This window comes from Hyaena hyaena, unplaced genomic scaffold (assembly GCF_003009895.1).
Source record: "Hyaena hyaena isolate Hyena2069 unplaced genomic scaffold, ASM300989v1 scaffold_37, whole genome shotgun sequence".
Taxonomy (NCBI): Eukaryota; Metazoa; Chordata; class Mammalia; order Carnivora; family Hyaenidae; genus Hyaena; species Hyaena hyaena.
Genome location: NW_024080669.1, coordinates 821,086 through 848,355, shown reverse-complemented (window position 1 = coordinate 848,355; position 27,270 = coordinate 821,086). Strand labels below are relative to the sequence as shown.

The 27,270-nt window shown below is 58.7% G+C and overlaps 1 protein-coding gene across 1 annotated transcript; it reads right to left on the bottom strand.

Annotated features, from left to right (window-relative positions):
• Window positions 1-1,310: 1,310 nt before the first annotated feature.
• TRIM29 (tripartite motif containing 29) lies at window positions 1,311-27,068 on the bottom strand. Its single transcript, XM_039229349.1, has 9 exons — window positions 26,074-27,068; window positions 18,114-18,209; window positions 17,056-17,289; window positions 15,609-15,807; window positions 12,966-13,067; window positions 10,568-10,660; window positions 8,335-8,430; window positions 5,372-5,448; window positions 1,311-2,510 (listed from the first exon to the last, which is right to left on the bottom strand). The coding sequence occupies exons 1-9, from the start codon at window positions 26,878-26,880 to the stop codon at window positions 2,448-2,450; spliced, it is 1,767 nt and encodes a 588-aa protein (XP_039085280.1). The 5' UTR covers window positions 26,881-27,068; the 3' UTR covers window positions 1,311-2,447.
• Window positions 27,069-27,270: the final 202 nt, after the last annotated feature.

Sequence of the window (27,270 nt, the reverse complement as noted above, 5' to 3'; positions counted from 1 at the left end):
GGCCCAGTGGATTCGGCGAGACTGGGTCCCTGTCCTTCTCGCCTCTGGAGCCGGGGCTTTGGGAAAGGCCCCAAATGTTGGGGGGCCAAGGCCTTTCTCAGAGAATCTGGGCATCGCTGGAGCCCAGGAGAGTGACCCTCTGCTCACAGCCACAGGGTGGCGGGTCCTAAAGAAGGTCCGGCAGGTGGCAGAGCACCGAGGGCCCACGGGCTGGACCTGCTGGCCTGGGGGAGGGGCTCCAGAGAGCATCGCTCGTGGTCAGGGGCCGCGGGGAGCAGCGGCCAATCTGGGGGACACTGTCCTCACAGCTCCCGAGGGAAGGCACGGAGGTGACACAGCACACTGGCTCCACGGGGGGTGGCCTCCCTCCTACCGCTGCTGCAGGTCCTCCACAGATGCCCTGCGACCCCTCCCCACCCTTCCCCTCTGTCCTCTGCTTCTGGCTCGTTTCTCCCCTGCCTCTTCTGATTCTAAGGAGGCCCCTCTGGGAAGTCTGGCCACCGGCCCAGCAGGGCGGGGAGGGGGAGGAGGGAAGGGGGGTGCCCCTCCATGATGCACCAGCAGCGAGCTCATTTAGGTACCTTGACTAGGTGGCAGGGGAGAGAGCTGCTCCCCTGTTCGCTTGGCCTCGGGTAGGGAGCCGAACCAGGAAGGACAGTGAGAATGAGGAGTTGGGGGTGGGGGTCCCGGCCACACCAGGGAAAGGGTGTGTTCTCCTTGTACCCTCTTCGCCTGTCTTCCAAGTCATGCTTCCTCCTGCCTGGCTTGCCTCTTCCAGGAAGCCTTTCCTGACTATCCCTCCAGGCCTCTCTGGGCTCCCAGGGCCTGGACAGCCTCATCTGCTTCCTACGTGCCCCAAGCCTCAGGAGCCCACTGGTTCTCCTGCCAGGCCTTGGCCTTGGGGTCCCCCTGCCCAGGAAGTCCCCCCCACCACGGAGAGGCCCCTGGCCAGTCTCCACTCTGGCCGCTCCTGGGTCCTGCTCTGCTCCAAGGACTGTGGGATAGGCTGCCTGGTGGGGGGTGGGGGGCGGGCAGAGCAGTCAAAGCCCTCGGGCTATTCAATGTACCCCAGGACCCTACCTCACCATCCTCCTTTCTGTTCACAGAGGCCCGCCTGACAAAGGTCCAGTCTCCTGCACTACAACCCAGGGACTCCGATGGGGGGTGCGGAAGGATGGGAGAGAGGCCTGAAGGAGCCATGTCTTCTGGAGGAAGAGGGAAGAGGAGTCCACAGTCCTCGGCGGTGGGGAAGTGTTCAGCAGAGGGCCCCCCTCTGGTGCCCCTCGAGAAATGCTTCTTTAGTACAGAAGTGGGTGATCAATGGTTTATTCAGGAGCGGAAAGCCCAAGCTGAATGTCCCCCCTCCCCTCCCCTGGCAAGCTGGCCCCCTCCGCAGAGCCCCCAGGGCCCTCGGGAGGGACAGCGAGGGGAGGGAGCCCCCCCCCCACCTTGCCGTTCCTGGTTTGGTCTTCTCTGCAGGCCCCGAGCCCCATGACAGCATGTGACATGGAGGGTAGTCAGAGGGAGGAGGAAGATGCGTGCAGGGCAGTGTGGAAGGCACCCTTGGGAACAGCAGCGGCAGTTACCTGGAAATGACAAGTTACCAGCCCAGCCACACCTTCCCCCGCCGGCTCCCTCACCATTGCTGGGGAAGACACAGAATTGTAGAACCACCAAGATTCCATAGGTAAATGGCATTTCCCTTGGGGTGGCCGGGCCAGCAGCTGTTCTCACGGATGGACTGTCCCATGGTGAGGGACTAGATAATCTCAGCAGGTGGAAGAGGGAAGTATCTCGGCTGAGACCATCCTAACAGCCAGGAGAGCCCATTCCCAGGGACTTCCGACTCAGAGTAGATATGGTGACACCCAAAGTGGCCGGGATGACGCCAGACACCGAGAGCTCTCCCTGGATGGTGATCAGGGGCTGCAGGCTCTGCTGGGCCTGGCACTGGTGGGTACGACCAGAGCAGGGCACTTAGGGCTGGTCTCCTGATGGGGCCAGACTGCAGGGAAGAAGAGGGTGGGCCCACGCGGGTGGGAGATGGGCAACTATCTTGACCAAGCATCTACTGACCCTATCACACGGGAAGGAGCCTTGGAGAGTAATGGCCAATAGGCCTCAAGACAGCAGGGGGGGATGGGCAGGAGAGGCAGGCTGCTACCACGTGGGCACCCACGCTAGCCCCAGCAACCCAGCCTAGAGGAGGGTAGTGGGTTAGGGGAGGGAGGCCTACCCATGTCCCACCCCTGCGATGGCTGGCCTCTGAGCACAGGAAAGATGGTGACCATCAGAAGTCCCAGAGCTGGAGAGGGGCCTGGTGGAGCGTGGCTGATGGGGGAGGAGGGGGGAGGCTCCCTTCCACCCAGATGAGGAGAGTAGCAAGAGCGGCAGGATCGGCCGGGGAGAGCAGGGGTAGCAGTATCTCCTTCCTGCCCGTCCGGAACTCATGGGGCCTCGTTGGACCCCATCCCATTGCTTTTGTTGACGTAGAATGGCCGGTAGTGAGACTGTGGGAGGAGGGGGAAACAAGTGTCATTAGGGAGGGCAGATGGCAGCTGAGCCTATTAGCCAGACCCACTAGCCTAACATCCAGTAATCTGAACCCACAACTCTAGGGGCCTGAGGCCTCACCCCTCTCTACCCGGTGATCGGGGTCAGGCCCCAATATTATCAGAGTCTCTGGGCTCATATACTAATGAGAGCTCATTCCCATCAGTCAGTTGGTGAGCAGGAAACTCATCCCCTCATGAAACCTTCTCTCGGTGGCCCAGGAACACCCCCAGCCCCCCCCCAGCGTCCCCATTTGTATACACTTTCACCTCTACGGACCTGTGCTATGCTGTTACCAGTGCCTTCTATAGATGGACTCATTGAGTTTTTACAGCCATCCAATTATGTGGGTTATTATTACCATACCCATTTTATACATGAACAAATCAAGGCACAGAGAGGCTAAGCACCTTCCCAAAGCCATCCAGCTGGTGAGTAGGGGAGCTGGGACTTGAACCCTAGTATTCTAGCTCCAGAGCACCCCCCCCCCAACCCCACCCATATCTCCAAATGACTTCTTGAGTCTCAAGGGCTTCAAGCATTTGCTTCTGTTCTCTCTGCATGTATGACTCCCGCTAACAGAGAAGGTACAGGACAGCAAACCACCACCCAGCCTGACACAGATGTGGGCTTCCCAACCCACAGTCCCTTCCCCTCTCTCATGCTCGCCCCTCATCAGGATTCAGGAAGCATCCTCAGCACAGAGCCAGCAACAACTTTCCTCCCCGGCTCTGCTACCAATCAGCTCACCAGGGCCTGGAGAAACCTCCCTCCAGCACCGAAGAGGCCAGGGTTCACTGCTACTTGCCTATGTGAGCACCCTCGGCCCTTCTGTGGGGTTCTAGATGTGGCTCTGTTCCTGAGCTGGGTCAGAGACCAAATCCACCTCACACTCCACTGATGTCAGTACAGGAGACACTGAGGATGTTTCCAGTCCCTGCCCTTGACCTTGCCTGCCTGGAAACATGTATCTGCTAGTAGCTCCTTGCCTACGGCTGGTCCAGAGCAGAACTGGGGGGCCTGTGGAATGTGGGGGCCAAGTCCTTAGCTCGGACCTTGGTGAAACCACTTATTAAGCAATGCAAGAGGGGTGTCTGGCTGGCTCTGTGGGTGGAGCATGTGACTCGTGATCCCAGGGTTGTGAGTTCAAGCCCCATGTTGGGTGCAGAGATTACTTTTGAAAACCAAAATCTTTAAAAATAAGAAAAAAAAAATTTTTTTTAAATAAGCAATGCAAGAGACAGAAGCCCAGGAAGAAGAAAGACATAGCCAAAGTCACATAGGTACTCAGTGGCAGAATAGGGCCTGGACCCCGAGGTAGTCAGTAGGGCAATGTGAATAGATCTAGAAATGGCTGAGATCTTTCTCCCTGGAAGATTGGGTCAGGAAAAGGGACCAACAGGTCAGTGTCCTGTTAGGAGCCCAGAGTGGTGGATGGGCAGGGACAGAGCGTCATGGCCTCTGGGCAAGATGCTGTCCCCATCTTCCCAGCCCACCCCACTCCCCCCCTCCCTGGTTCAGGGTCACGGCACATCAGAGCTGGGAGGACTGTGACATCATCCAGGTCATCTGACTCTCGTTACAGGTGTGGAAACTGTGGCCCAGGGGAAGAATGGCTCACACGAGGTCACACAGCAAGTTGGTAAGAGGGTGAGGGCCAGACGCCAGGCCTCCTGACCCCCAGGTCAGCCTTCTTCACATACGAGCACCTGCCTTCCATCCTCTGAGCGCTGGGTGGGAGCTGGGGACATCAGGACCCTGCCCTGCCAAGCGGTGTCACTGACCCTTCTCTGCGGGGACCGAGGCTCTGGGAGGCGAAGTAGGGAGGGGCAGGGCCAAGTCCAGGAGCAAGAACTCTTTTTCCCTCCCCACCCCTGCTCTTTGTGCCCTGCTGCTGCAACCCCCTGGGCCCAGCTCCAAATTACACACGCGATCACTTAGCTCCCCTCACCAGCAAATTAAAAGATTCCCTCCAATTAAACCAGCCCCAGTCACTGTGGCCCGGAGCAAATCGCTTCCCCATGCTCTGACCTTCAAATGCAAAGACGGCAGGGGGCTAGGGACGCGAGCCCCTGTCCCCAGCAGAGCCCCCGATGCCACCCATTCCCCAGGCACAGCCCGTCAAGCAAGCGCCTGCTCAACCAGGTCCTGGGTAGAGATCAGGTCTAAAGGTCATTAGGGGTCACCTCGTCTCAGTGCTACATTATCAAACTGAAGAAACAGAGTCTCCGAGAGGGAATCTGGGGTCCAGTGAGCTGGCTGTCCCCCAAGGTCATGCTCCCCTCTTGTGCGGCTCTTTAGTTCCTGGTTCAGGGTCGCAGCCGTTGAGCCCAAAACATATCTCTTCTTAACACTACAGCCTCTGCCTCACCACCGCAATAACCCCAATGGCCTCTGTGCCGTCAGAGCTGGGGAATGGCCCCAGGAAAGTGGGACCCATCACAAGGACGCCCGTCCCCTGGACGGAGAATCTCAGGCCCCCAGAGTGGATGGGGACAAAGGCATCATTCAGCAAACACAGGCACCCAGCAACCATTTGCCAAATGAAAGCAAAAAACAGGGCTGCCCACTTTACAGATTAGAAAACTGAGGCCCAGAAAGTGTGTGCTTACCCAGACCTGCCGCCTATTAGCTCTAGGTCTCTACTACCCTTTGCTGAGTGCCCGTATTCAGGCCACTGCTGCCTCCTCCCTCCATCCCAGAGATGTTCCCGGCCGCCTACCACCTCCCCTAGGCGGTTGCCCCTGGGGAGCCCCATTCAGTGCCCATTCTGGACTCGCCTGGGCCCGGGCAGCCCTCCTGGCAATCCGTTACTCACCAGCAAAGTCTGCTTGCCGGATTTCCAAGTCTGGGGCTGGGTCTTGGGGCTCTGGCTCCTGACGAGGGAAGGATAGCCTGCAGAAACAGGGAGCGCTGGTCAGAGGCAGAGGTGCTGGCAGTCAGGGCCTCCGGGACCACAGCAGCCAGATGCCATCTCCAAAGTGACCAGCAAGCCCCATCCAGCCCATGACCAAGTGGGGCTACCCCTCAAGAGGTACGCAGCAGCCAGGGGGAGGGGCGCACCGTGGAAAATCCTGGGGAGGCTGGCCAAAGGGAGGAAGCACCCAGGCAGAGGGAGGAGGAACAGCCCAGGGGGGCTGGGCCAGGCCGCATGGGCGTGCTGCTCCCAGATCCACGCCAGGCTCACACTACTCTCCAAGGACTTCCCCCCGCCCCCACCCAGAAGGTTCGCACCACAGACCCTGCCCCTTCCCCCAAGCACAACCTGCCAGGGTCTCCACCAGGAGGCGCCCCTTCCAACTGCCCATGCTGCGTGGACAGGGCTCCCCTTCTACCACCGTGCGGGACTGGCACATGCCTTCTCCTTAAGCCTCGCTGCGCCCCCGCCCCTGCCCCGGTTCTGTGAGCTCAGCGGTCTGCTCTGAGCTGCCGCCCGGCCAGGGAGCGGCAGCCGGGACGGGAGTGCAGGCTTTGCGGGATGCCAAACCCATCCTCACGTTCTTCCTGCCGGGGCCCTCGGCCTCTCGCCTGTTGCGGGGGCAGGAGGCTGGGGCCGGGGACAGGCAGTGACTTGCCAGGTGGCCACGGGCCAGGCTTGAGACGGCAAGCCCCCGGAGCCTGGGTGCCCTCCGGGCCTGATCCTCCCACTACCCGGCTCCCGCTCAGCCCAGCGGGGTCTGTGAGGAGCTCTGGACCGCAGACAGTGGGCCACACTCACGTCGGCCTGCTGGGACAGGCCACGGAGCCGGGTGAGGAACAGGCTAGAGTAGCTCAGGAGATAACAGGGTGTCTTTGGCCGGGGCGGCCCGGAGCCCTGTTCTGGGCGGCTCTGCAGGTGGAGGACAAGCCACCTGCAGTGCTCCCAGGCTGCCAGCCCGGCTGACCCCCTTCTTGGTTTACACTCAGCAAGAGGGTGGAGACAGAGCAGGGAAGCCAGGTCTCTCCCTGCATCTGGGGGTGGGGGCAGCCCTGGAAAGAGAGGGTTCCACGGGTCCTGAGTGGGAGATGGAGAGAGGGGGGATTCAGATCTCAGTTCTCAAATCCCAGAAAGAAAAGCCCATGCCAGCCATGAGAGAGGGGAGGATGGGGGTGTGGTCCAGGAGACCGGCCTGTACAGCAGGCAGAAGTCCAGGCGAAGGGTGAGCTAGGGATGGTGCCGGGGGGGAGGGGGAGGGCTGCATCCCTCTTCCAGGGGACTCTGGGGAGGAGGGACCAGGGTGCCCTAGAAGTGGCAGAGAGCCCCATAGGAAGTCCCATCTGCCCTGCTGTGGGAGAGAGAAGGGGAGGGAAAACAGACAGGTACCAGGATTATTTTTAAACAGCCCACTGCCGTCCAGGGGTTTGGAAACCTCTGTGGTGGCCTGTCCCAAGGTGGTGAACTGATAGGGGACTTTCCTAGTGCCTGCTGGGAGAGAGAGAGGCATTAGCGGCTGGTCCCAGGAGGGGCCAGAGGGAGTCACACCACACCCTAGGGCGCCATTATTCTGGAAGCCTTATCCAGGCAGCCCTGATCGTCAATGCCTCCCTCCAGGGCTATGGGAGTAGGTGCCGGTGGGCTCCAATCTTATGGTGGGGGGAGCGCCGGCGGGGGGTGGGCTCTGCTTGCACACAGCAGACACCTGTCCAGAACTCCCATCCAAGGCCATTTCCAGCTGATTTGATGAGCTGATCTGTGTGAAGGTGACCACACATATTCTTGGGCTGTGCCTCTGTGGCTCGGTATATTTCAGGAGGGGCTCTCCCAGGGCGTTTGCCAGGGGAGGTATCGCAGGCCAATGGGGAGCCCCTGGGAAGCATGTAAGCTCCAAATCACACTGGAGGGTGACCATCTTCCCTGACTGGTGGCCTTTGATCTAGAGCCTTGACCAGAGAGCAGAGAGGGATCTGCTAAGGCTCAGACACGGTCAGGACAAGTGCCAGTTTTCCAGGCCTGGCTCAGGGAGAGGACATCTGTGGGGTGTCTTGCAGGCTGGGACCCTCCAGTCATATTCCCTTGTAAGGTGAGCAAGGGGAGCTGGTCCTTCCAAGAATCCCTGCCCTGGTTGTAGGCTGGGATCCCTGCCTGGAAGGGACGGCTGAATGGTAAAGCCACCTTCCGAGGCCACAGCGTGGGGGTCTGCCTGCCCTGGACGGCACCTTTCTCCTCCCTGCCCCTGACCCCAGCCAATCGGCTTATCCTTGCTTTCCAGGCCAGATGCCCCGGTGTCAGAAGACAGACGCGCTTACACCGCAGCCCACAGAGCTGTCCCTGGGGCCTTTCAGGAGACAGGAGGGCCCTGGCCAACCTCAGGGGGCCCGAGGCACTGACTGCTCGGCTTCCTCAAAGGCTTCTGGGGAGCAGAGTCAGACTCGGAAGGCCTTAGAAGGGGTCTAGTCCTGGCTTTCCGGAAGAAGGATGTGGGGTGTGTTGGCCGCTGCTACGTGGCCACAGGGCTCTATAGTCAACTGAGGCCAGCCAGCCACTGGAGGAACCACATTAAGTAAACCTTCTGCAGTGGGAGGACTCCAAAGCTAGGCCTGAGGGAAGCACCCTGGGGATGTCTGGGGTGGAAGGGGGTGAAGTGGGGGCAGCATGGTCACGTCCCTGACAACGCGGCTCAGCGTTAGCGACCAGTGCTGGTGTAGCCCGGCTTCCCTCGCAGCACAGGCCGGGATGGAAGCCGCTCCCTGGCTCTCAGGCTCTGTGCCCTACAGGGCGGGCCGCTGGTGAGGAAGGGAGCCGAGACCAGCACAGAGCTCAGCGAGGGACAGGGAAAGCAGGGCAGGGTAGGGAGAGCTCACCTTTCAGGGAGAAGGAGGAGCTGCCTTGGACAGCGGGCAGGTCGTCAGAGCTCTGAATGGTGGAGGAGTATTCCCAGACCCTGGAGGTGTAGTTACCTGGCGGGACACAGGAAGACGCGTCAGATCTGGGCTCTCCTGTGCAGCCTACGGTGGGGTGCGGGGCGGCGTGGAGGGTGGGGCGGGGCCATTTCTGCGAATCTGTCTCAACCCCCATCACACCACCTGCCAATCCTTCCTGCCATCAGACTGTCCTAAACCACAAAGTGTCCTCCCGTCCCTGCCCTCCCTCAAGGCCCAGATTCAGGTACCAAGTCCTTAATCAGCGCACAGCGCTTTCCTGGGCCGCCACCCCCACACTGGCAGGCACTGCCACCTCCAGGCTTCACCTCCCTGGCCTCCTCTTCGACACTCCCCCTCCGTGCTGGCTGCCCCTGAGCTCCCCCAGAGCACCGGGTGCAGACACCCCACCTGCTCCCCATCCTTAACAAATATGCTGGATCTTGTGATGTCGGCTTTCCTGTCATCTGCCCCAAATCTGTGTGTGCCCCGGCCCAGGCTCCACGTCACCCTGCACCCCTTGTCCCCCTGGGTTATAAAGGTAAGTTTAATCGTCCATGCCCCCCACTCCCCCCGGGCTCCATGGGGAGCAGTGTCACACGCAGCACCTGACACTGAGCCTGGTCCTAGAAGATTTCCTTGGGTGGTTGATGGAGGAATGAATGAAGGAAAAAATAATACAAGCACATGCTAAAACTTGGGGACACAGAAGCTGACACTACTCCTGGCATTCTGTTTGCCAAGTTGAACAAGGGGACAAGTGCCCGTTGGGAAGTATGCCCTATAGTCTAGAGGAAGAGAGGCCGTGGGCAGGGTGTGGAAGGAATGGATGGCGGGAACACATGAGGGCACTCAAGTCCGGGGCTTCAGAGCCCCCCATGGACAACGGCAGCCGCCCTGGCCCTCTGTCTCAGCAGCTCTCTCCCGAGTCAGGCTCACTCCAGGGCAGAGCGCCCCCTCCTGGTGGTCCTCTCCCACAGCTGCCGCCTGGGGCTGACATTGGGGCTTAGCAGTCAAGAGACGCTGGGGCCACCTGCCTGGTCCACCGTGACCCCTGCCACAGGGACCTCGGGGGGGGGGGCTCTCCAGCACGGTCCCCCGTGAGCATATCCATCCAGAGCTCCGAGGGGCCAGGGGACCACACCCTTCCATTCACCTGTTGCTCCACCCCTCCTCCCTTTCAACTCCTATAGCTGAGCCCCACCCCCTGGGTTTGTAGCAGAGAGTTGGTTGGACCCAGCATGTGCCTTCACGGAGCACACTGTCTACCATGCATGTGGTAGTAACAATGTGAATCCAACCCTGACATAGAGGCCCGGCCAGTGCCCTGTCCACGGGTGCCCCTGACCCTCCAACCTTCCAGATCTTTGAGACACCATGACACTAAAGAGCCCCCCCGCCTCACCTCTTCAGACCTCAGGGTGCCATGTAGGAGGTGCGGGCTCTGATGGACGTGCCTCAGTTCCCCTCCCTCCCTGCACACGGCTGGCATGGCTGGCACGCACCTCAGAGCCTCCCAGAACCTGGGCTCTAGGAGTGCATGGCCCAACCCTTGGCACAACGGTGCCCTTGGTGCTCTGTGCTCAGCAGCTCTCCCTGAGGTAGCCACGTCTCTACCCCTAGTTCACCTTCTCTGGGCCTTAAGGGCATGTCACTCACCTTGAAGGGCAGCAATACCTCCTGGATTTCCAGGATGGCCCCAATTTGTATCATGCCATCCTTTCCGATGACAGTTACACTAGTCTGTCTTAACCACCGTGACTTCTTGGTGCAGAAGGGCCCAAATCAGTAAAGGGCCCGGGTCCCCTGCAGGTCCTGTGTCCTCATGCTTGCTAAGGGAAGTTTCCACACTAACCCCAGCTCCCAGCTTCCCTGCCTCACCTGTCAGGGAGAAGAAGATTGTTTGGACTCAGGGATTTTCAGCGATGCCCAGGTGCCCGGCTGCCTCTCTGCAGCCCAACTGATGATGGCATGCCTGATCCCACACACACACGTGCACACATGTGTTGCACATGCACACGTACTTTGAGCTCAGCAGGCCCCCTCCCCACCTGTCTCTGGGCCCCTAAGCCCATCTCAGCCCCCTACCTTCCCCTCGCGTTGGGGAGTCCAGCACCTACACAGGCTGGGCCCCCGTACAGGCCCCTCCCATCCTCACACTGGGCCATTCTCTCACCTTTGGTGCCATAGAGATTGTTGAAGTTCTTCTGGTTCGTTTCTTTGGAGAGGCGGCTAGGGGACCCTGGCTGGTACGATGTCCTGGCCCCACCTGTGAGTCAGACAAGCAGGGTCCATCATTGTGGAAAGGTGGGTCTGGTTCAAGGCCAGCCCGTGGCTTCCGACTTAGGGGTTATAGGGGTGGACTCCTTGTCCCCATACAGCTCCCACTGCCTGCCTCAGGACCTGGGTTGCACCCCTAAGCTCCTCTGGGTCTGGGACAGGCAGTCACCTGATTTGCCCTCTAGTCAGAACACTTGACAAGGAAGGAGGGCTGTTAAGTGTACAAGAACATTAAGTGTAAACCTGGACAGACTAGGACGTATGGTCACCATACTCGGGGGGCTTGGAGGGTCACCAGAGGCTGGAAAAGCCAACGCTTCCCTCCTGAGCCAGGCCCTATGTGAATGAGACCCCAGAGGCCAGGAAATGAGGTGCCTGTGAGGAAGGAGGAGGATGGCAGCTGTCAGCGAGGAGGGGGCAGCGCACAGGCATCAGGCGCCTGGCCAAGTGACAGCTCTCCAGAGATGATGAGCGGTGCTCACACACACCTCCCAGGTGCTGCCTTGTCCGGGGACAAGACCTTATGCTGCACAGGAGCCTCCAGATTCAGGTTCTCATAACAGTCTTGAGAGGACGCCAGAGTAGGATCCACCCCCCCCCACCTCACAGATGAAGAAAACACGCTCCCCATGTGTGTTGGGGTCCTTCTTTCGGCCCCTCCCTCCCACCTACCCAGGACCTGCTGGTCTTTCTCCAATCCTCTGCACCTGTGGCTCCCCTCACCCAGGTGCCCGCCGTCCATCGCAGCCACGCCCCCTTACTGAGCACACTGTCCCTGTCTCAGGGCCCTGGAAGTCTCCCTGCCCGAGCCCACCGCCCCTGGGGCCCCCAGACTCGTGCCAGTGGCCCTTGGCTGGCTTTGCTTTCTGACCCCCTTGCTGACGCTCCCTGGCCCTCCGCTTGCTTCTACCCTGAGCCTGGGAACTCCCGGAGGGCAAATTTCCTCCTTCCACCTGTCCTCTGCGCAGGGGCAGGGACACCGGATGAACCTGTTTCTTCCACCTACAAATGTCACAGCCTGACTCAGTGACAAGCTGACAGGTTTCCTGGCATCCTGAACCTAATCTGTCTCCTCTCAGAGGGGGGCAATGACCCAGCCAAGGTCAGCAGGTCCTGGCTCTAGGGCAGCTCTGTGCTCCTCCCTCCACCCCTGTTCTGCTCTGCTCCCCTCCCCACAACCAGACTTGCAGTGGAGCCCACAGTCTCCCCGGTCTTCTACGGAGCAGGGGAGCCCATCAGGGACCAGCCAGGGGCCTCAGAAGGACCAGGCAGGGCCAGGGACGCTGGGGAGGCTGGTTAGTGCAGCAGACCCGGGCCCAGGGGACGGAGCCCTGGGAAGGGGAGGGGCAGGGCTGGCTGGTCAGGCCCTCACCAGAAAGGTGGGGCAGGGGGCGTTTGGGGTGCCCAGCTGCCTCGCCAGGCCTCTGCCAGAGCCCAGGTGTTGTTTTCAGATTGGGTGGAGCACAGAGGCTTCTCCCGCTGAGCTCATGTCTCTAAATCCCCCACGCCCTGCCCTTCCCGCGGTGTGTGTGTGTCTGAGGTGCGTGAATCAGCGCTCTGGCCTCGAGGCTCCCCCCTCGCCAACCCCCTGCACCTTCCCCACATCTCCTGTCTCCTTTCTCACCTTTCCCCACACCCTCAGTCTTCTCCCGACACCCGCACGCCGCCCCCCCCCAACTCACACACCTCCTGTCTGAGGGCCCACATGCTTGGCACACCCACCCTTATGTAACGGGTATTGTTGTAGTTTGTTGCTAGTGCAAAAGAATGTGACAAGCTACCACAGGGCAAGGACAGGTGAGCTCTGGCCTCTACCCCCCACATCTGGGGCTCAGAGAGGGAGGGCCAGCGGTACGCAGGGAGGGGGAGGTGAGGCAACGTAGAACCAGCCATCGGTCAGCCATTGGTCTCCCTGCCCTTTAGGAGCAGCATGGCTCTGAGGAACCAGCCTCCCACGGGACTCCGAATACTTCGGCCAAAGGAAAACACAGCTCGGGCCTGGCACATGGTGAAAAGAGCAGCCAGGAGACCCTCCGGAAGGAAAGGGAAGGAAGGGTTTGGACTGGAGGCAGGCACCGGAGGGGAGGGAAGCCATGAGGGGCAGGGTGCCGGCGGTTTATCTCTAACCCAGATACTTGTGAGGGTGAAGGAAGGCATTGTCCGTGGTTCTACAGGGATGAGCAGGTATGTTCCAGGACTTCCTGAGGGAAACCGAGGGACGTTCACTCGGCCACAGCGGAACCCGGCCGAGTCTCCAGGCCCAGGGCCCTCAACAGCGGGGTGCTCTCCCTTACCCTTGGGCGTGAGGTACATGGAGTATCTCTTCATGGTATCAGGTGCACTCCACTCGCTCGTGTAGCTGTTAGCGTAGTTGTTCATGTAGCGGTGGTCACCCCCTGGGAAGGACAGAGGTCAGCCATCAGAGGGGCAGGTAGAGAGGAGAAGCATCCCTGGGGGATGCTGAGTCAGCCCATAGCCCCTCTGTCCCAGGGAGAGTCAAGCTTCTCCAACCTCAGGGAAGGCAACTCACTGCCCTCTGCTCCTGAGCTCCTAGGAGATGCGAGTCTACAGCGAGCTCTCTGCTTCCTTGGACTGAGCCTTGGGAGTAAGAGCATATGCCCAGCGCCTTACAGTTTACAAGGTGCTACTGACACCCATTTCTTATTTGTTGTGTACATCCCCAGGTGGCAAGTAAGGAAACTGAGGCTCAGGAGGTAAATGAAGCCACGTGGCTAGTGTGAGCCCTCATCCCTCACTTTGTCCCAGCCACTGTTGGTGGCCCAAGGGGACGGAATGGAGCCTTTGCATTGGCCTCGATGGCCAGGGATCCAGCCGGTTAGGCAGAAGCAGGCAGAGGGGAGTGAGCTGATGGGGGCACTGACTCTTCCCATCCCACCCTCCCACCCACCAGGAAACTCCCAAACCCAAACAGATCTGCAGAGCCAAGCTTGCCCTTCCCACCCCACTCCTTCCTCTTGGTACGCCCCCGTCTTCTACTTTCCCTCTGCCCTTCCCTCTCCCTCTCCTCTGGACAAGAGAAGGAATGAGATGAGGCTCAGACTCTCATCCAACATCTCCACCGCCTGTGCCTAGCAGGGGCCCGACGCACCGTAGGCACTCCCCGGTGTCGGCCCAGCCCCCACCTCCCCCACCACGGCAAGCCCAGGATGAAGGTAGTCCGGTGCTTCTTAGCCCCCAGGCCTCTGAAGGTAAGTCCCTGGTCTGATGGGCAGGCTGGCATCTGGGAGGAGAGGAGGTCTGACTCACTGGCCACCCACCCCGCCCCAGCCAGGCACACTCCCAACAACACAGCAGCGACCAAAACCCAACGTGGAGGCCCGGGGCCCTGACATCAGCAGCGCCCACCCTGCCTCCCTGCACACTTTGCCCCGGGCACAGGGCCACACCTGCACAGAGGCCATGGCCAGCACAGCCATGACCTAGAAATGGCTCAGTGGGTGGGCGGTACGGCTCCCAGGCCGCCCTGGCCCGGTCAGGGCCATCCTCATCGGCCTGGCCAGACCTCAGCTGAGGGGCTCTGCCCTCGACTTTGTACCCCAGGGACCATGAGCTTCACACGCCCCAACCCCTCTGCACCGCCGCCAGCAGCAGCAGCTTCTCGGATGGGAAGACATGGAAAACTGAGTAGTAGCTGGGTGAGAATCCTGACGACGGGCCCTGCTTAGCTGTGTGCCCTTTGAAAAGCTCCTGGGTGGTGGTGGTGGGGGGGGGGGTGCGTAGCTCAGTGAGAGAGCGCGTGCTTCGCATGAAAACTCCTTTTCTGAGCCTCAGTCTTCTCATCTGTGAAATGCAGGACATCCGGCGTGGAAAATAAGCTGCTGTCAGCAAAGAGCCCCCATGAAGCCAGCACACAGGGAGCACTCTGTCACCATTAGGTGTCATTGCCATTGTCATTAGAAGGAGGACGGCAGGATCCAAATGCCTCTTGAAGCCAAACTATTGTCTTGCTGCAATGGCTCGTGGATCCTCAGGTGTGACTGAATGTTCCTCATCTTTCACAGGGACGCCGTGTGATATCACCATCACCAAGATATATAGATGCCCCCCTAAACGTCAGCACATTTGCACACTATTATCCCCTTCTCATCCCCAAAGAATCCCATGCTCCATCCAGAGACAAAAGACAGGGGCCACTTCCTTTGGGGTGTTTGGAGCCAGAAGTGTCCGTGTTGGGCCTGGGCCACCGGGTGGGGCCTTGGGAGAAAGTATTCTGGCTTCAGGTCCTGAAGGGACTGGGCTGGGCTGGTGAGAAAAGACTTAATGGACTAGTTTCTCAGGTGGGGAAGTTTTCTATGAGATGATTCAATTGGCCTCTGGGCGGAGTAGGGGGGGGAGCGGTACACAGCATGAGTCAGAAGAGAAGCTGACTTCAGGGGAGCTAGTGAATCACTGAGACACATGTGTCCCATTGTCCCCAGCCCAGCCCATCAGGCCAGGTCCAGCATCTGGGCTCAACACCATTCAGCGCAGCCATGGTGACAGGCAAGCTCTCTCTCCAAGCATGATGCGGTTCTAGATCACGTCTACTGGAGCCTGCAAAGCCACCAGGTTAGCGTCTGGCCCTTACAAGTGGCAGCATCCACTTTCCCACACAGCTGTTGGATTGAGCTCCGTAATCAGATGTAGATCTGAATGAAATTAATCCCTGAGTTTGATGGATGACCCACAGAGAGGAGGCATTTGTGCAGCCAGTGCCCAGATGCTCGTTGCCCTTGAGGGCCCTTGTAATCACTGCGTAACCTTGGCAGCAAGTTCAATAGAGGCCTGCAATCCCTGAATCCTAGTCCTAACACCTTGGGTAGGATGGGTTGTTTGGACAACGAGGGGCCGGCTGGCTAGGTGCCAGACCAGGCAGGAGAGATTGGCCTGGGAGGAAAGTGCCCGTGGCCATGGGACCTGCCCACAGAGGGACCTACCATTCTCCATGTGATTTCTCTCAATGAAGTTGCGGCTCAGGTCCGCCTTGCACATCTTCTCAACATGGCGCATGCACACATTGAGCAGGTCATCCTTGAAGTTGCCAAGCGACTGTCCTAGGCCCTCCCCCTCCAGCAGAACATGGTAGGTGGGCAGGGGTGGGGGGAGGGAGTAATTGCTCATCAATGCACCAAATTCCTACCAAAGAAGAAAGAAGCCATTAGCTTTCTAGGTCTTTGGGGGCTAAGGGGGACCCTTCTCTGCAGGGGGCAACAGGAGCCAGATGTGCTGGATTCAAGACACTGCTCTGCTACTAACCAGCCACACTTGTCCTCATAAGTTTCTCCTTCTGTGAAATGAAAGGGTTTGGCTAAACTTCACTGGAGGCTAACATCCCTGATGGAGCTAGTAGTCAGGTGTGTGACCCCACAGTTCCCACTTCTACAACTGGACACATCATCCTATCTCACAGGGGTTTATGAGAGTGACACAGCTGTGGCATCTTTAGGAGTGAAGGCACTAGGAAATGTAAGGAATTTCTAGAATGTTCTGGGTCAGCCATGGCACTACCTCCATCTTTGCATGCCACACTCAAGCCTGCCTCTGCACTTTGTGCTTCTCACGTCCCTTCTTCCTCACTGGAGCGTCCCTCCTCTTTCTCAAACTTTTTCTGGGCCTTCAAGACCCAGCTCAAATTCCATCTCCTCCACAAAGCTGTTTCAGGTTACTCCTGCCTGCTCACCCTTCCCAGAGCTTCCACAAGACTTATCTCCTTGAACCACATGCTTTATCATTTAATTATACACTCTTCTATATTGCTCCCTAATTGTTCATGTCTTATCTTCCCAGCTGGATTGCAGCTCCTGGGGGGCAAAAACTTCTCTATTCTCCACAGCACCTAGCATGCAGTGTCCCCGGCATGCAGTAATACCCAGAACACTCTAACAGTTGGAAGGATGGGTAGATGAATAGACACACAGATAAGATCAAGGGTAACACATAGGCAGCACTTACATGCCACTCCCCCATAACCAAAGAAGGTGTCACTAATCAATCCCAGAACTCTTTCCTACTGAGCCCAGAGCACTGTTAGTACATATCAACTGAAGCTGATACAAGGTGATGTGTGTGTGCCATCTTTAGAGTAGGTAAAGAAATCGCTTGGATAGAAAAAGTAAATGGGGATATGGAATGGAGGATGGATGGATGGATGGATGGATGGATGGATGGATGGATGGAAGGATGGATGGATGGGTGGATGGATGGATGGATAGATGGATGGGTGGATGGATGGGTGGATGGATGGATGGATGGGTGGAGGATGGATGAATGGGTGGATGGGTGGGTGGTAGATCAACGAATGATGGACCGATGGATGCTAGATAAAGGTCTGGGAAAGTGGATGGAAGTATTGAGGGATTGAATGGTGGAGGAGTTGCTTGTTACCTGCAGAAACAGCACTGAGTCGCTAATGCTTTGCATCTGCTCCCTGGTCTGCTTGTCCTCATGCAGCACCTTGGCCCTCTCATCAAGGGCATCCACGATCACCTTCACTTGGTCCACAGCATCCTGCTCCCGCTGCTCCAGAGCAGCCCTCACTTCCTCCTTTTGTTTCTCCAGGTCTCGCACCAGGTCCCGGAAGTTTTGCTCCAGGATAGCCTTCTCATTGGTGGTGAAGCTCTAGGTCCAGAGTGAGGGGAGAGAGGAAAAGGCTTTCCATAATTAAACAACAACAACAACAACAACAAAACTCCCTCATGGGGTGTATCTTTAGGTTCCCAACCCAGAGTCAGAGCCAGGCGAGGCATTTTTACTGCCCCAACCCAGCCAGCCTGTTTGGTTAAGAATCTCATTCAAAAGCATTGTTAAAGGATGCCATCTATTGACAGAGATGGCCAGGGTTTTTACAGCCCACTCTTCGTTATCTATCTGTGACTCCTCCCTGGGTGGGTTGACTTGAGCCACCATTCCAACCTTGGGCGATTCCGTGGACCCAGAAGTTCCCCCATGAGTCAGGTTGTGCTCAATGAAACCTCAGCTAGAAGCAAACATCATTCAGAAATTGAAGTGATGGCTGGCTGTTTATGTAGCCAGGGTCAAGAGTCAGTGATTTCAGACTGTGGTTGGTAATTACTCAAACCATGGCAGACATACATCTAGCCCTGCTGGCACAAGTAAAAGGACAATATCATGCATTTGGTGGCTGGGTGGTCTGGTGGGCAGACCAGACAATGGAGGCTCCTGGACGACAGGTCGATGTAGGGTCTTTATTTGCTAGGATGATGTCAAATGAGCACGAGGTGAGGGACAAGATCCCACCTGAATGCCTGGCCCAGACTGAGAAGGGGACCTGGTGGGGATGCCAGAGGGGTGGGGGAAGCCAGAAGAAGTAAGTGTGCGGTACGGATGGGGGCCGAGCCTGGCACAGGAGTAATGCGTGGCTTCTCGTAGGCGGGACAGGCGAGGTGAGCACACAGCAAGGCTGAGGCACGGAGGCGGCTCACCTTGATGCGATCCTTTTCCTTCTGCCACTTCTCAGCTTCGTCCTCAATCTCGATGATCTTGAGCTGCAGCTGTTCTTTCTGCAGTGACAGCTCTGTCTGTGGGGGAGGAGCCAAGGTTAGAGAAGTCAGGTGGGGAGGGGAGGAGGGGAAGAGCACCAGGGAATCCGGGAGCAGGCCCACCCAGGGGGCCGGCGTGGGCAGGGTTTGCGACCCAGCCCTTCAGCCTTCATTCTGCAAACATTCATTGGGACCTCAGAGATGCCAGGCGCCGTGCCCATCACCAGGGATCCAGCAACGACTCAAACCCTACTTTGCTGTAAACTTGGGCCTCAGGGGGCTGGATATCCCAGCCGTGTCTTTATAAGGACTAAACCTCTGCAAGGTCCCTCCACCCAAGGTGAGCAGGAAGGAGGTTGGTTTATGGGGTTCCACCCCTTTAGATGGACCCGTGGCCACCAGGGAGAGGGAAGGCCTCCTCCTGTCTCCTTCAAGCTTGGGGGAGAAAGGGGACCCAGCCAAGCCCAGCCCAGTCCAGGGAGTGTCCCATGGCAGTAACAGTGTGCAACGTTTCTATGCCATGACGTGGGGCCTGTGTTGCAAGCGGGAGCCCAGGCTGCAACCAGCAGGGACTCCGTCTGGACAGGCACAGCTATAAACCTGTTTACGGGAAAGAATGCGGTCTGCGGGCTGGGCAGGATAGGGACCTCTATTTGGGGTCCCTGGTGAGGAAGGGGAGACCAGTGAGTGAGGCAGTGACGGAGGGACGAGAGAAGACAAACAGGGCCCCCCGCTCAGGAGAGGACACAGGCTGCTGGGGCCTGGGGTGTGTTGGGAGGGGGCCAAGGAGAGGTGCCTCGGAAGGCGAGCCCTAATGGATATGGGAAGTATGGACAATACTTACCTCCCGTTTGGGGAGATTCCTTCTCTGGAAAGCAGCTACCACAGAGACAAAAGGGGAGGCATGAAGCCAAGGCCAAGCCGATTCGGCCAAGCCAAGAGGCACCTCTCTGTTCTGCGGGGGCCCCTGCCAGTGCTCTCAAAGCACTTCCGGGTCAGAAGACTGGTGGGTGATCTCCACCCCCAACAGGCAGCAGAACTGAGGCATCGGAGAACGCCTCGGGTGCTCGTGGTCACCCCTCTACCCTGGGTTTTGAACACAGAGTTCGGCGCCTTTCTCCAGCTGGGTCTCTGAGGAACCCACAACAAAAGTCAAGATGAGGAGGCCACAGACCACAGGGAACGCGAGCTCCGTGGGCACAGAGTCCTGAGCTGGGCATAGACTTGGCCACATGTCACACTTGCGGAGCGCTCCACCGGGCTGGCAGGGTGCTGACCGGGGTCCCTCCGTACATGCCCAGGGGAGTGGCTTGGTAGTGGAGACGGCTTCCCTGGCTTTCTTGGAAAGGGCACCCTGAGCGCCAGGGAGCTGGTGGAGCAGGTGGGGAAAGCCCCGGGCAGGAGGTGCGGCGCTCCCGGACCTAAAGCCCCTGATCCCACCCCGCACCCGCTCTCTGCCCGCCCTCCCAGGCTCTCTGCACAAGGACACTGAGCTCTCGGTAAGCACCCGCCCGACCAGCAATGGGCTGCAAAGCCAGCCGTGTGGAAAATGCCATCACCAGAGATGGAAAATTGTGGTCGGGGGAAAGGAATGAAGGGAGTTGAGGACGGGACTGGGCCCGGTCTCTGGAAAAAGGCTGGGGAGGAGCCAGGTGCTGAGAGACACAGCAGTGGGAGAGCAGAGGAGTAAGACCCCAGGGCGGACGTGGAGGCCCGCCCTTCACGCTCCCTGAGGATGCAGGGACCGAGGGCTCAGGGCACAGAGGGTGGCAGATCCAGTGGCCTGGAAGGATCTAAGCCATAGGAAGAGACAAGAGGCTGGACAATGCTCTGTGCCAGGCACCTTGCCCCAGGTCAAGGGGACAGCTGGAAGTCACTTGCGCTGCGGCCGACGCCTCCTGCTCCAATTCCTGCTGGAGGTGAGGAATTGGCCCCGTGCTTCTCTCCCCTGCCTCAGCACCCCCAGAACAAGGCCTGATGGACAGGAAAGCAGAAAACAAAAATGTATTCACTCCCACCCCCGGGGTCAGTGGCTGCCCCGCCCCCCACCAACGAGCCTGGGGGGTCCAGCAGGTAGCCCACCCACAGCACGGGACTGGGAGTCTAAACATTTGAATCCAGGCAGGTGACTTAAGTGCCCAGTGCCTTGGTGGCTCTGTCGTCCGTGGACACAGTTAGAGGAAGGTCCTGGAAAGAGCTGGGAGCAGGGAAGTGAAGCTCTCAGAAAGCGCCCGACACAGAGAGAGCCCCTGCCTGTGGCCCAGCATCACGTTGCGTGGGGCACCTTCCGTGGACCAGGCGCCGTGAGGGATGCTCTCACTCAGGCCAGGCTTGGCAGTGAGTGCAGTGTGGCGAGCAGGCCAGCAGGGCACAGGTGGGGCGGGGGGAGGCGGGGGGGCGGGCATGGGCAGCATGATCAAGAGGGGCCGAGGTGGTGTCCAGAGGTGAGGCCTGCAGGTGCGGCTGTCCTGGGTCCGCACATAGTGTGTGTGCTATCGGATACACAGTGAAGTGTGCACACACAGAGGCCTGTATCGTGGGGAACAGAAGCCCGGGGGACCCTGGGGAAAGCAGAATGGGGATGAGGGAGGCCAGCCTTGCCAGTGGGAAAAGGTATGAGCAGAGAAGGTGACGGCCAGAGGAGTCATGTGCAGCGAGCAGCACCTGCTATCAGCTGTGGGGGGCACGAAGCCGGGCTGGGGCCCGCAGGTGAGAAGTCTCGCCAGACAAGCATGGATTCATCGGCCGAGAGGGAGGAAGAACCATGGAGTACAAAGAAAGGGGGTTAGAACGATGGCGAGCCCAGCTGGGGTGCAGACCCTGGAAGCCTATCCTGCCTAAGAGAAGGAGGGAAGAGGGCAGCAGGGCTGGCTGAGGTGTGGGGAGGAGAGCCAGAGGGGAGGAGGGGGAGGCGGCTGATCTGCAAGCAGGCCAGGGCAGGGGCCGAGGTGGAGACACACTGTCTGCAGCAGTGGGCGGGAGACTCAGGGCGGAGGAGAGACTAGTCTCCTTCTTTCTTCGCGGCACTGGGGAAGTCAGACACAGGCTGGGAGGGGGCCTGGCAAGACCAGACTTGCAGGACGAAGCGGGATCGGGGAAGGGACCTTGGCCTGGGAGCTCTGTGCTGCTGGAATGTCCTTTCTCGCCTCTGGGATGAGGGCTACGCTCTTAGGAGAGGAGGGTTTGGAGTGAGACCCCTGGGGAATGATCCAGCAACTGTGTGGCTCTTGGCAGTTTTTTCCCTGCTAGCAGGGCTGCGCAAAGCTGGAAAAGGTGGGATATCGGAAATAATATCACGTAGGAAGGCTCGCGATCCTGGGTTCCCCCACAATCCTAGGAGAAGGAAGGACACTCAATTGTATTATTGAACACCGACTACACTCCAGGCATTTTCTCCTTTAACCTGCAAGTGGTGTTACCCCATTTTACAGATTCAGAAACTGAGGCCTAAAAAGATGCCGTGCCTTGCCTGAGTTCTCACGCCCAGAAAGTGGCTAAAGCCAAGACGCAGCGACAGGGCTCAGATCGCATTATGTGGCTGCGCCACCTCCAGGCTCTTCTCCGAATCTCCCGGGACATTGTCCTTGTCCTTCAGTCCTGCTGCTGGGACCTCGGCTCCCCACCCCTCTATCCCTGTCTACAATTTCCTCGTCCCTTCCTCCTACTCCCGGTACATTCCCTCCACCCTGCCCAGGCCTGTCCCTAAATGCCTCCTTTGTTCCCTTCTCCCACACTCGTCTGGTTGCTTCTCGCTCTGTTGCCCAGGATGGGCACTGGGCAGGCCACCCTGCCTGCAAATCCCCCTGGCTTTGGGGGAGCAGAGGTCTCCCGGAGAGAGAGTGATGGCACCACAGCTGGTGCCACCATCTGATGGGGCCCTCAGACACACCTGAGCACCCATCCGGACGTGTGCACCTGCATCGGGCCCCCCCACCCCCCGCTGCCCCAGGGAAGGGGCGAGGAGGCTGCCATCCTCCTCTGGCTTGATTTAGCCGCATGGGCCGTTGGCTCTGATATTCGCCAAATGAGCCAGTTAATTGCCAAATTTGTACTCTCAGACAAATGGTAATTATCTGGATAAGAATCTGAAATGCTGGGTGGATTTCCCCATTTCCATCCAGATGTCAAACAGCCCAGTATTAGGCTCTCTGACTTGGGCTTAGCGTCCCTTCTGCTTCCTCAGGCGTCAGGACAGGGAAGGGGCAACATGAGGCAGACAAAGTACCATCCCGGCTGTTTCCGGACCAGCCGTGGGCCCTTGAGAAAGTCACCCCACCTGTCCAGGCCTCAGTTTCCTCCTGGTGATGGTTGGACTTGATCCCTGATTCCCAACCTGGTTACAAATTAGAAGCGCCAAGGGAGACTTAAAATTACGGATCCCAGGCCTCAAACCCCTGAGTTGGAACCTCCCAGCGGAAGGCCCAGGAAGCGGTGTCGTGATTCACCAGGTGATTTCACTTTAAGGACGGCTGTTGGGGGTCCCCGGACTTAGTGCCCCCCCCCCCCCGAGCCTGCCATCACATGAAAACAACGTTTACAATTCTAGAGGGGCCCCTGGGTGGCTCCGTCTGGTTAAGCACTTGACTCTTGGTTTCGGTTCAGGTCATGACAGTTTGTGGGTTCGAGCCCCGGGTTGGGCTCTGTGATGGCAGCCTGGACCCTGCTTGGGATTCTCTCTCTGTCTCCCTCTCTCTCTGTCCCTCCCCCTCTTGTGCACTCATTCTCTCTCTCTCAGAGTAAATAAATAAACTTTATGTTTAAAAAAGTGGTAGAGAGGAAGCAGCCACCGGAACAGGCGGAACCCCGGCTCCGCCCCTCTGCACTGTGACTCCAGGTAAGTCTCTTGGCATCTTTAAGCCTCTGTCTTCATCTACAGAGTAGGTGCGGAAGCACACACCCTGCGGGGTTGTCAGGGGTGACATGTAAACACTGGTGCCTAGGTGGGTCCATAAACATTGATGTGTCTCCCGCCGCCTGCCTGTCCCTCTCTTGCCTGGCCTCCTGTCTCCAAATACTTTACAGGATAAACTGCTTCCCCTGAGCACCCACAGACGAGCACTCCCCAGTCCATGCCTCTCCAGGCTGCCTGCACAGAGTCCAGGCCAGACCCATGCCAGGGCCCCGCAGCGGGTGGTGCAGAGGCCGGACAGGCCACCCCAGAGCAGACAGCCACGGGCCGGGAGGAGTCTTCTATCCTGAGCCTACACAGCAGGAAGGACTTGAGATAGACAAGAGGTGGGCCGTGAGCCACAGAGAAGGAGGGAGAGGTATAATCTCGTCAGCCTAATCCAGCCTGGGAGATGTCCAGAGGCAGGAGGGCAGACGGGAGAGGACATCTGCGGAGCGGGACTGGAACGTTCGATCTTGGATCCACCGGAGGAAGGACTGTCATGCTTCCACAGCAAGTGGCCTTTCCCCCAGCACTGCCTCCGCTCAGAGGCTACAGGGAGAGTTGAAACCCGGGAGACAAGCACCCACAGTTCCGGGTGTCACCCGCAGCCTCATGCCACCATTCAAGGTCTAAGGTGACCTCACTGGGGCCTTCACCAGGTGGCCTGCAGAACAGGTTCTGGACAGGGCTCCTGGCAAAAAACTGTGTGGGCCAACGTTTGGGTCTGCAGGTGATGCCTCCAAAGGATGCCAGGATTGACACGCTTACTCATTTCAATCAGTCAACCCACTAACCCTGTTCCCGGCCGATGTCCCGCACGCCGGACATTCCAGTAGAGCCGGGCCTAGACAAACGGCTGTGCTCCAGCTCAGGCCCGCACCGCTCCCTGCCTACCCCTTTGCTGCTGGGGCACACTCGCGCCCACACATACACACGCTGTCTCAACTTCCCACTGTGGAAGTCACTCCAGTGGATCAGACATTTTCCCCAGAAAGTCCCTGTAAAGCACACGTATCCTGAATCCCCTCCCCTCAATGCCCTGCCTCTCAGTTGCTCTCAAATTTTGGCAGAGAACTAGGGGGCTTCCTCCTCTACGTGCTTGCACAGGTCCCCTGCTCCCCCTGGGCATGTGTCCCCATCTGCAAGGTGACAGAGGAGACAGAGGAGGCTGCTATAGTCCAGCTGGCCTGGTGTTCCGCCCTCTACGATTTGAGATTGATCTACAGCTGCTTCTGTGTAACTGGGCGGAAGTTCCCCAGGCGTGTTTGTACATCTGAGCTCTGCCTCCTGACCTACATCATGAGCCCTCAAGGGCAAGGGCTATGTCTCTGAGTCCTACGGCGGCCCCAAGCACTGGAAGGTGAACTCTGAGTTCTTGGTGCCTCCACAGAGCTGCCCAAAACACTTGGGCTTTTCTTAGGTGATACTCTTGTTTCAGATGCAATTTGCGGGCAAACGCTACATATAAAACGTAAATAAGAATGTATTCTGCTTGTAGTAGAAGTGGGAGCCTGAAGCCCCTGGCTTCTTGGCACCAGTCTGCCCCCCTCCTTATCTGGGAGGTGTGAAAGCCATTTCCAAGAATCCTAGGACTCCAGGGGGGAGTTTGAAAACCACCCGTCTAGTCCAAAGCCTTGGTTTCATGTATGGAAAAACCAGGACTGAGAGGGTGGTAGGGACTTGTCCACAGTCCAGCGGCCAACTAGAGGCGAAACCCAGAGCCGGAACTCAGTCAGGCCTCCCAGAACCCTCTGCGGTTTTTTGGTTGCGGTGGATGAAGAAGATGATGGCCCCTTGTTCTGTTTTGGTTTCCCAGGGAAGCTCCCAAAGAACGGGTTCCCCAGCTCTGCCCAGCCCTGTCTCCCAGCATGAAGCTTGAGGCCAGGCTGGGGTCCGGGCATCGGGGAAACTGGGAACACTTCCCTGGGCTAAATGAGGCCTCTAAAAAGGGTCTTTGAGTCTTTTCCCACTTGTACCCGGTCTCTCTCTGCCCAGGGGTGTGGATGCAAGGGGTGCAGGAAGACAGTATTTGGCCAGCTCTTGGTCAGGACGGCTGAGCTGCCCCATCTGGAGAGCCACAGACACTGTTGAGGGAGGTCAAGTCCCCCACATGGAACGCCAGGAGGTTCACGCCGGGGGGTGGGGGCGGGCTGTCCATGACCACTCACCGTGTTGTTGTTACAAGAAAGCAGGACGTAGCATCCATGGGGCAAGGGACAGCGACCACAGCTGAGCCTTGGCCCAGGACACCTTCCTCATGTGCAGCACATTCACAAGCCTCCACACGCCTCTGCGTCTCCCCGTGGAAGCCCAGCCATGATCACACAGACCGAACTCATGCAAACATTTACATCTCCCATACACAAACACACGCACTAAACACCCACATGCACATAACACACATACACAAACAGACGTACATCCCGCCCACACACAGACTCCAGCCCTCACCAAATAATGTCCACCTATAGGTACAGGCACATGCACACACAACCACACACACAAAGCACGCAGAGCTGGCCCAGCTGAGAGAAGGACAAAGGAAGCCACTGGGGATGCCAGGAGACTGGCTGGGGAATCAGATAAGCAACGAGAAGCCACCAGACTGCAAATGCAATCTCTAAAGCCGGAAAAAAGAACATCTAAGTGGTCCCCAAATTCCCTCCTCCTCACCCATCACCCCTGCCCCAGGGGTCAGCCCCGGTCAGGTGGTAAGAATTATTTTGCCCTCAAATTTAAAAAAGAAGGAGAAGAAGAAGAAGAAGAGGAAGAAGAATCATTCCAGCCAGGCAGAGCCCATTAAGTGCTGATTCTCTGATTGGACTTGAATTTGTCCTATGACCTTGGTCAGGCCCCCAGTCGTTCTTGACCCTCCATTTGCTCATCCAGGCAATGCCCTGTCTCCAGAGGCCTCAGAGGATTGGGGAACTGCCTCTGAGAGCCAGGGACGGAGGTGACTCAGGGCCCAAACCCTGCGAGCCCCCAGTGGAGAAGACGCCCCCAGCAAATTACCTCCTTCTCGGCCTTGGCCTCCTCCACCGTCACCGTGCTGTGATTCTTGTGCTCCTGGAACATGCAGAGGTAGCAGATGCAGGTCTGGTCCGTCTGGCAGAAGAGCTCCATGGTCTTGCCGTGCAGGGGACACTTTCGGGCCTCGAAGTCCCTGATGGGCTCGAGCAGCTGGTGGTCGCGGAAGGCGGCGCCCTCCAGGTGGGGCTTGAGGTGCAGCTCGCAGAAGGAAGCCTGGCACACAAGGCAGGACTTGACGGCCTTCTGCTTGTTGCCGATGCACGAGTCACACAGGACCTCCTCGGAGCCCGACTTGGAGCGCAGGAGGAGGCCGCCGCCGTCGGCGCGGGGGTAGCTGTTCCGCCGAGCCTCTCCGGGCTCCATGATGGACACCGTGGGCTTTCGGGACTCGGAGAAGATGGACTTGCGCAGCTCCCCCTTCTCGGCGAAGGAGACGGGCTGCTTCCTGGCGGCCCCCAGCTGGAGCCCCGCGTACGGGGACCTCTTGCCGTCCCCGGAGTCCATGCTGAAGTAGCTGGAGCCCTTGTCGTCCACGGACTCGACAAACTGGATGATGGGCCGCCGCCACTCGTTCCCTGAGAACAGGGCGCTCTTGCCCTCCCCCGGTTTCGGGCCACTGCCCAGGCTCTTGCCCTCGGCCGCCTCCCCGCCGTGCCCATTGGTGGTCTTGGCATCTTGGCCTTCGGCCTTGGCCCCGTTCTCCAGGGCGCCGTTGGGGCCCGGCGGGCTGCGGGCATCCCTGGCTTCGGGGCTGGCCCCGTTGCTTCTGGAGGCATCTGCGGCTTCCATGGCGGGTCACTGGGCTGGCGCGTCTGAGACTCGCTGGGGCTGCAGGTGGGTGACCTCTTGGGCCGGCGTCTTGGAGGGGAGTGGGAGAGGCAGCCAGAGCCCAGAGACACACCTATAGGGAACAGGGGAGGGGGAGGAGGAGGAGGGGGAGGAGGAGGAGCGGAGGGAGAGGAGGGGCAGCAGGCCCAAGCCTGACACAACGGGCCAGGCCAGGAAGAGCAGGCTGCTCCCAGGGCTGGCAGAGCGGCTAATTATGCGGGGGCCACGCCCTGCACATTCATCTCTAACCCGGTTTCTAAAGGACCTGGATCTGTTTTTTTTTTCCCCTCTCCTGGTTTAATTATTTTCCACGGCTCAGCAACCAGTCGGCCTGCTTCCTCTGGACACACC